The following is a 9,176-nucleotide window of genomic DNA, read 5'->3' as shown; positions in this document are numbered from 1 at the left end:
ACTAGAGCACCGTGCGGGACCGTCCCTTGGCAACTTGGGTTATGTTGGTACCTGTACGCTTTGCATATCCAGTGTGCCCTGAGAACGAGATATGTGCAGCTCCTATCGGGATTTGTCGGCACTTCGAGCGGCTTTGCTGGTCTTGTTTTACCATTGTCGAAATGTCTTGCGAACCGGGATTCCGAGACTGATCGGGTCTTCCCGGGAGAAGGTATATCCTTCTTTAACCGTGAGAGCTTATGATGGGCTAAGTTGGGACACCCCTACAGGGTATATTATCTTTCAAAAGCCGTGCCCGCGGTTATGAGGCAGATGGGAATTTGTTAATGTCCGGCTGTAGATAACTTGACACTTGACTTCATTAAAATGCATCAACCGTGTGTGTAGCCGTGATGGTCTCTTCTCGGCGGAGTCCAGGAAGTGAACACGGTTTGAGTTATGCTTGACGTAAGTAGTTTCAGGATCACTTCTTGACCGCTTCTAGCTTCTCGACCGTTGCGTTGCTTCTCTTCTCGCTCTCACTTGCGTATGTTAGCCACCATATATGCTTAGCGCTTGCCGCAGCTCCACCATATTGCCCCTTTTCCTACCCATGAGCTTAAATAGTCTTGATCTCGAGGGTGTGAGATTGCTGAGTCCTTGTGACTCACAGATTCTACCAAAACAGATGCAGGTGCCGAGGATACCGGCGCAGATGGTGCAACCGAGCTCAAGTGGGAGTTTGACGAGGACCTTGGTCGTTACTATGTTTCGTTTCCAGATGATCAGTAGAGGAGCCCAGTCGGGACGATCGGGGATCTAGCATTTGGGGTTGTCTTCTTTTCATTTGGATTTGACCGTAGCCGGTCTATGAGTGTATTTTGAATGATGTATGATCTTAATTATGTATTGTGTGAAGTGGCGATTGTAAGCCAACTCTCTTTATCCCATTCTTGTTCATTACATGGGATTGTGTGAAGATGACCCTTCTTGCGACACAACCACCATGCGGTTATGCCTCTAAGTCGTGCTTCGACACGTGGGAGATATAGCCGCATCGTGGGTGTTACAATTACCGAGGGGGCCTAGAGATACCTCTCCGACAATCGGAGTGACAAATCCTAATCTCGAAATACGCCAACCCAACATGTACCTTCGGAAACACCTGTAGAGATCCTTTATAATCACCTAGTTACGTTGTGATGTTTGGTAGCACACAAAGTGTTCTTCCGGTAAACGGGAGTTGCATAATCTCATAGTCATAGGAACATGTATAAGTCATGAAGAAAGCAATAGCAACATAGTAAACGATCAAGTGCTAAGCTAACGGAATTGGTCAAGTCAATCACATCATTCTTCTAATGATGTGATCCCGTTAATCAAATGACAACTCATGTCTATGGTTAGGAAACTTAACCATCTTTGATTAACGAGCTAGTCAAGTAGAGGCATACTAGTGACACTATGTTTGTCTATGTATTCACACATGTATTATGTTTTCGGTTAATACAATTCTAGCATGAATAATAAACATTTATCATGAAATAAGGAAATAAATAATAACTTTATTATTGCCTCTAGGGCATATTTCCTTCATAATGATCGTTCAGTTTCATTGCAATTGCTTTCTTCATGTCAAGTACATATTCCTTCGACTATGAGATTATGCAACTCTCTGATACCGGAGGAATGCCTTTTGTGCTATCAAGCGTAACAACGTAACCGGGTGATTATAAAGATGCAGGTATCTCCGAAGGTGTTTGTTGAGCTGGCATAGATTGAGATTATGATTTGTCACTCCAAGTATCAGAGAGGTATCTCTGGGCCCTCTCGGTAATACACATCAAATCTTGCAAGCAAACAAGTAAGGAGTTAGTCACGAGATGATGTATTACGGAACGAGTAAATAGACTTGCCGGTAACGAAATTGAACTAGGTATGAAGATACCGACGATCGAATCTCGGGCAAGTAACATACCGATGGACAAAGGGAATAACGTATGTTGTCATAACGGTTCGATCGATAAAGATCTTCATAGAATATGTGGGATCCAATATGAGCATCCATGTTCCGCTATTGGTTATTAACCGAAGAGGTGTCTCGCTCATGTCTACATAGTTCTCGAACCCGTAGGGTCCGCACGCTTAACGTTCGATGATGATATAGTATTATATGAGTTATGTGATTTGGGTACCGAATGTTGTTCGGAGTCCAGGATGAGATCATGGACATGACGAGGAGTCTCGAAATGGTCGAGAGGTAAAGAGTGATATATAGGGCGATGGTATTCGGACACCGGAAGTGTTCCGGAGGGTACCGTACCGGGTACATATCGGATCGCCGAAAGGGGTTCCGGGCACCCCGGGCAAAAGATGTGTTGCCTTGTAATTTTACTTTTGAGAGTCATGTTGTTAATTATGAAGCACATAGGTTAGCTAAGCTTTCCATTTCTAGAGATCCCAATCGCCATGTTTGGTTTAGTGAGCCACATGATCAGAGTTGTATCCCGCACCATATGGACTTTGATGAATAAACTTGGATTTTACCCCTAAAAAATATTTATTCCCATTCTTCAAATAAGCTAGTATAATGTCGTTTAGGGAACCAGACAGTCTCAGTGCCTACTATTCCTGGACCTCGTGATAGAAGGAGTAGTGAGACACGTATTTGTATTATTGCTACTAAGTGGTTTGATCATATCGATTGATCTTATTTTGTCTACATTATGACATCTTGCTCAATACTTAGAGAGGCAAGCATAGAAGCGCTCTTGAAGTGGAGTAATAACACTAGGTATCAGTAAGTATAAAGGTCTAAATTCTACGAATGTAATGCCTATGTACTGATCATGCCATGAATAACATCATAACTATGTACTTTTCTATCAATTGCTCAATAGTAATTTGTTTATCCATCATTTGTTATGTTCTTGAGAGAGATGCCTCTAGTGAAAGCTATGGCCCCCGGGTCCATTCACCTCGTATACTACAACCCTAAATACCTTTCTGCAATTTATTTATTTTTATTCAATTTTGCAATTTATATATCTACCACGGTCAGAATTAATCATTGCAATTAACAAGTACAATGGGATTGACAACCCTCCTTCCTGTGTTGGGTGCAAGTATTTGTTTGTGTGTGTGTGCAGGTACTGTCGACATTTATTTGTGTGAATCTCCTACTGGTTCGATTAATCTTGATGCTCTACTGAGGGAAATACTATCCACTATTATACTACTTCACCCTTCCTATTCAGGGAAATCCCAACGTCTATCACAAGTAACAAGTAGCATGTATATGGTAGATCATGGTGTAGTCGACATCCAGGTCTTTGGATCGTGCGCCAAGTCTTTGGGAACCTTCCTTTTATATGCCTTGGTATTTTGGATACATCCCATTAGTAAACCAACATCGGGGTCCTCCGCCCGGTCCACCTAGCCGAGAGATGACGTGGTGAGTAACCCCTTGTCCAGTACACAATCACCTTGCCCATATACGAATTGGCCACATAGGATTCTATGTGGCTTATATGTCATCATACTTTTCATGTAATCGAGTGTGTCGTAGAGGGCACCATGTCAACTCATCCACATCAGATCCTACGTGGTCCAAGCACATGGATAATGGACAAACCAATGGTCATACATACTATGACCAAAACTTAGATCAAAGACATCAACGAGCAAAGCATCAGAAAGGTCATGTTTGTATATTCTTGACGGTCAACTGTTGACCTTCTGAATTTGGTCACAAGTAAATCAGAAATAAAAAATAATGACAACTCAGTGACCAAAATGGAGGGTCATTATTGATTATACTTCTTGAAGTGACATTTTCCATCACATCAAAGACTTCATATAGTTAGCAAAAAAAAATTAAGGACCACAAAGACATCACCAAATGGTGCCAAGAGCCACAAAACTTTTTGTTCGAAGTAGGCACAGAACTAGAACACATCCAGGTGACATTCACGACTATCATAAACAAGAAGGCCCGCTCGTCGTTTGGGTTCTACTATTAATATGTTGAGGAAGATGAGTCAAAAATGAGAGAGACGCGCTTGATGTGACTAAAGAGCAGAGTGAAGTAGCAACACCCACGGCCAACCCATATATTGCATGAATGACTATACACTTCCCTATTGTGTTGTTTAACTAGACCGACACACTAAATTCGATGACTCGTGTATTGTTGATTACTCATTCTTTTTAATATACTTCACATTTATTGTTATAAGTTACGTACTCATTACTTTTTTGTCTGATGTGATCCTATTGGTTGATATTTGATTTGCATCACCTTTCAATGCCATGGCGCACGGTATTTTGCTTGCAAGGTGTAGAATCTATCAATAGTGAGAGGGAACAAGGAACCGCCACAAGTACGTTTTATATCAGTGGTAGATGCATATAGACAACCCCATTAGTAGTGAGTATCACCGGTGGCAGGCCCGATATAATGCGTGTCAATAAAGACTTGTTAGCACTGCTGCACTGGTGGGAGGCCAGTGGTGAGTGCCCCTCAAACCCATGCTTGTCATTAGTGGGCTTTTTGTGCCCGCCATTACTAGCATGTTTTGCAGTAGTGTGAAGCGCGATTCGATTCGTGGGTTGCGGATACAATAAATGACATGAAAGAAAATCAAGTTGCTATAAACCTGAAAAATCCATGAATCATACATCCATGCGCGTCGGGGGTCTTTCGGTAGCATATGACAATGTTGGGATTGTAGAGTGACGCCCAGACGATGGTGTCGATGTACTAGTACGGGTTTGGGTGGGTCAGGCTTCGCTTTCCCCGACGCTGATGAGTTGCGGTCTAAACTGGCGGTTCTTCAGCCTCGATAAGAGGGAAATCACGTCCATATGCCCCACCACCGTTAGCATCCCCTCATCCCATTTTGCCTCAATTGACTTAAACCCTGCTCAAAGGCCAGATCACCAATGTAGCTACTCAAAACCCACATCACCAGTATAGCTACACAACTATGATCAAGTCCAAATTTATGCATGTCTTTGCACACACATTCACATACCATGTGTATTCTCAATGATGTGCAAGACCTTGTCTCGCTTGGCGGTGATGTCTACCCTGATCACATACGTCTGCAAATGGCACTGAACTGATTGATAGGCATAAGACTGCTAGAATGAACCAACAAATGTACACACATGAAGGGATATATCATATTTTGATAGGATAAAAGAATTACCCTCGACATGGCGGTTGGCTGAGCAGCTGAACAAGCATCCAGAGGAGGAGGAGAAACGGTGACTTAAAAAGACAAGGAACGATATATCAGAGCTTTTATTACTCTTTGGTTGCTCTTTTTGTTAATTCATGGTAAAATATAAATGTAGTTGATTCCGGGGACAACAATAATCTTATTAAAATAAATGATCAATCTATCAAAATTATTTTCTCAAGATACCATACCTAACTAGTGAAATAGATGCCTAATTACCTGAGGAGGAGCTTCCACATTCCTTCTGCTTCTGCTTCTGCTCCCTTTGAAACTTGATGAACTGCAAGCATGAAAGTTACATGTTCGTATATAAAACTCTTGTTCAGAAGGACCTCTCCTCCATTGTGAATTTGCAACAGTATTCCAAAGTTATATTTTTGTCCTACTTAAACAATACATTGGTTTTTACACCTATTAGTTAATTCTCTTCATCCCTTCCACATCTGAAGTTTGTGTCTCTTGACCCGTTTGCAAAAATATTTACTTATGATTGCAATTTTATATCACATGAACTACAGGGAAATTCTTGATCAAAGCTTTGTCTTAACATAATAAAATACACCATGTAATTTGAAATTGAGAAAGTATTGTACTCCCCATATCAGCGATCTTTCGGAGGGGAAAATCTACAAGAGTTTGATGGAAATCTCCTCGGAAGAAAAATTGTGCCTATGAAAGCAAGACATGATAAAAAAATTAAGCCTAAGAGCAAGAGATGGAGGGAATACCTCATTGTTGCATGGTTCTTCACAAACAACTATCAAATAAATCTCATCAATGTGGTGACCCTCTTCATGTATATCAAACATGTCTTTGTTGATATCCTTAGTTGTAAGACCTTCATTCACTTTAATACTTCGCACGATGAAGTCTTTTGAGTATTGCTTATTATTAGCACTATATGGCAGTGCTGCCTTATGATCCTGTGCACTAGTAACTGGCAGTGCAATGACCACGCTACATTTAGAATGTGGTTTCACAATGTCCTTATTTGACTCAATGGAGTATGGCAACAGGCTTGTCGATTGAATGTTAAAAGCAATGGGACCATCTGTATCGTTGCTTAGCACAACTGCACATGATAAAATCTGTTGTTGCTCATTATACTCAAACTGTAGCTCCAGTGGCTCAACTCCAAGCATGTCATCCTCCCAGTTAAGCGGATTTATCTGCAAGCACGCTTGAAAACAACATCAAGAGGAATTACATTAAATTCCTATATGTGCATATAGGAGCACTTATGGACACACTCACAGACAAGTGCTAGAGTTTGTTGGCAAGAAAGTACATGTTTTTATTTGCTTCTCCAAGCACCGGCACTCAAGGTGACCTAATCACAATATTTTCAAGACATTAGGGGCTTATTCGGTTCGGTTTCTACAGGATTTTTACTCATGGGATTTTACCAATGTTGAGCATTCGTTTTGTAGGAATAGATGTGCTAGATTCCTAAGGATTGTGTCCATATTAGCCTAATTTCTAAGGATTCTTAGCATTGGGTGAGACCTCATGACAAATTCCAAAGGGTTGGAATGGAGTTCTCAACCCTTTGCTTTTCATATTCCTATGATTTGAGAATCTTGTAAACCAAATGAACCCTATATGGAATCGGTTTCTAGGTTTAAATAATTAAAGAGAAGATAAAATGTATTTAATTTCTTATTGCATGCCGAAGTCTACACAATCACTGTCTATATGCATATGGCTCAGGTCCTTGAAGCTATCAGGAGCATATAAGACTATATACCTTCGTATTTTCCATCTCAACAAATTTGCTCATTATTTGCGACATAGAGGAAGGTCATGCATAGGCGTCAAAGTTCATGCAGAGTAACCCTATTTCGACACATTCAGTTACTTGTTGGTGGTATTCCAGTGGTGTTTCCTTTGTTGACTTATTCCATCTGTGTCTCCATCTTCTAAGTATCTGCAGTGCCACAAACGGGAATCAGTGTGGTACCTAAATATTAAACAATATTACATGCATATTACGATTAGGACAAAAACATTTACATTCATTAAACGCTTTGAATGTAAACACCACAAGTAAAACATACCAGCCCAAGGAATCGGCATTTTCACTCGATAGAGCTAGGAGAAATAAATGGAGCACCTAGCACCGGGCGGGGAGATCTACATGCACGACTCTCTGGGCAACCCACATTGGCTCCACTTCACTAGTTATTTTGTCTTCTCTATTCTTCACCAATTAGTGTGCTGATTTTTAATGGCTCTTACTAAACAAATTCAACTCCGAAAATTTGTTCTTACCATTTTTAGAGTAAAATAAATAATTTGTCAAAGCAATTCCCAAGTAGCGGCTACTACTGGCTGGACCATGTGGCGACACATTTTCTTTTTAGAAAAAGAGGATGACCCCCGGCCACTGCATCTGGAAGATGCATGCGGCCATTTTATTGAATATTCTCGAGGACCTTACAAAGTAGAACAACGATATGCCTGAATCCGCCATCTTGGCAACATCTGGCGCTACTTCTATCCATAAGATGAAGGGGTGCAAGTTGGGCTTAACATCTAAAGCCGGAGACCCCGGCCGAGCCACATACTGGGTCCGGGGCACAAAACTGGTCCGACGCACTCACATGTGTCGTCGTCGCCATCTTCTACCGGTCCATCTTCAGAGCAGATTAAGGTGTCAACCTTAGCAAGTCCTCCGCCATCGACGCCAAACGACGACCCCCAACTACGTGAGTCCATCTCCAAGCAACCGACGTAGATCCATGCTAGGATAGGGTCGTACCACCGATGTCGCCCACCACCCACAAGCGCCACCCAACCGCAAGGTTTCCAAAGCGGCGCCTTCAAGAAGGGAACGACGCCGTGAGCGCCGCCGCCGCCTAACAAAGTTAGGGCTTTCGCCCGGGAGACCTAGGGGAAGGGGAAGTGAAGGGATCAGTCCATACCGACGCCTCCAAGGAGGGGAACGGCGCCCTCATGTGTCGCCATCGGCGCGGCCGACCATGGCCGGCCAAGGATTTCGTCCGAACTAGATCCCCGCCACCAGCAGCACCTCCTGTACATAAGCGGCGAGCAAGGGAATCCCGGCCCGACCAGGCTAGCCCGCACACCGAATAAGGGAGGAGAGGAGGCGCCAGATCGCGCGCACCGACCACCGCAGAAGCCGCCGCCAGCCGCCAACGACCACCGGGATCCCGCCGCCCGTGCGGCCAGGACGCCAGATCCACCGCCCGCATGGCTTCTCGCCGGAGCCTACCGTGGCTCGCTAGAGGAGCCGCCGCTCCAGATCCGGGACTCCCCACGCAGAGGCAGGTCAGCCGAGGCCCACCGCCACCATTCTTGGCGCCCCGAGCTTGCCCGGCGGCTGCCTCAGGCGGCGGCGAGGAAGGGAGGGGGCGTGAGCCTGGCGGCACGGCTAGGGTTTGCCCCCCTTGTCCCCCGAGCGGGCTGCGCGCGGGGGAGGGGAGGGGAGGGGACACAGTCTTTGGCGACACATTTGGTGCTTATGTTTTCATATAGATACGAAATTTCGATTGCAATTGGCACATTACAGACGTCATACCACGAGCCAACTAAAATTGGGTTGTGACAATCAACTCAATCTAAGAAAAAAAAAGGCATCGCGGAATGCCTTTAAATGGAAACCATCTGTAATATCAAAATATGACTGTCGAAATTGCTAATGGTGCTCAGGCTCTTGGGCCACGATTTTTGAAAATTTAAAAAAAAAATCCAAAATTGAAGTTTAGAAAAAATCTGAAAAATATGCGGGTACATACGGACGTATTATACACATGTGTAAAGTTTCATGCTGAGATACGCTAATATGTGAGCTACACAAATATCACGGATTCTTAGCACATGCACTATTCACTATAAAAGTTCATGCTGTCTTTATTATTGTTTTGTGTATCTCACATCTTACCGTATTTCATAACGAAAGATTACGAACATGTAGAATGCATCCCATTT

General features: G+C 43.2%; 2 protein-coding genes across 3 annotated transcripts in view; both read right to left on the bottom strand.

The window, feature by feature from the left end:
- LOC119361346 overlaps positions 1-9,176 on the bottom strand; it is a 72,230-nt gene that overhangs the window by 25,165 nt on the left and 37,889 nt on the right. The gene's annotated exons all lie outside the window — the stretch shown is intronic.
- LOC119366113 lies at positions 4,659-7,128 on the bottom strand. 2 transcript variants are annotated; one of them, XM_037631796.1, is made up of 6 exons: positions 6,973-7,128; positions 5,954-6,394; positions 5,445-5,505; positions 5,193-5,254; positions 5,016-5,097; positions 4,659-4,901 (listed from the first exon to the last, which is right to left on the bottom strand). In XM_037631796.1, the coding sequence occupies exons 1-6, from the start codon at positions 7,015-7,017 to the stop codon at positions 4,762-4,764; spliced, it is 831 nt and encodes a 276-aa protein (XP_037487693.1). In that variant the 5' UTR covers positions 7,018-7,128; the 3' UTR covers positions 4,659-4,761. The 2 variants fall into 2 exon arrangements, with proteins under 2 accessions (XP_037487693.1, XP_037487695.1); XM_037631798.1 differs by having other exon boundaries at positions 5,016-5,085.

Source organism: Triticum dicoccoides, chromosome 2B (genome assembly GCF_002162155.2).
Source record: "Triticum dicoccoides isolate Atlit2015 ecotype Zavitan chromosome 2B, WEW_v2.0, whole genome shotgun sequence".
NCBI lineage: Eukaryota > Viridiplantae > Streptophyta > Magnoliopsida > Poales > Poaceae > Triticum > Triticum dicoccoides.
The sequence above is the reverse complement of the archived record's forward strand: the minus strand, read 5'-3'. Positions and strand labels throughout refer to the sequence as shown.

What these genes read in the sequence shown, in the direction of transcription:
- LOC119366113 (XM_037631796.1), bottom strand. Translation starts at nt 7,017, where the DNA reads ATGTCGCAAATAATGAGCAAATTTGTTGAGATGGAAAATACGAAG. An exon ending in ATGTGGAAGCTCCTCCTCAG is followed by an intron (nt 5,255 to 5,444) that starts GTAATTAGGCAT and finishes TGTCTTTTTAAG; the next exon opens with TCACCGTTTCTCCTCCTCCT. An exon ending in AGCCAACCGCCATGTCGAGG is followed by an intron (nt 5,098 to 5,192) that starts GTAATTCTTTTA and finishes CAATCAGTTCAG; the next exon opens with TGCCATTTGCAGACGTATGT.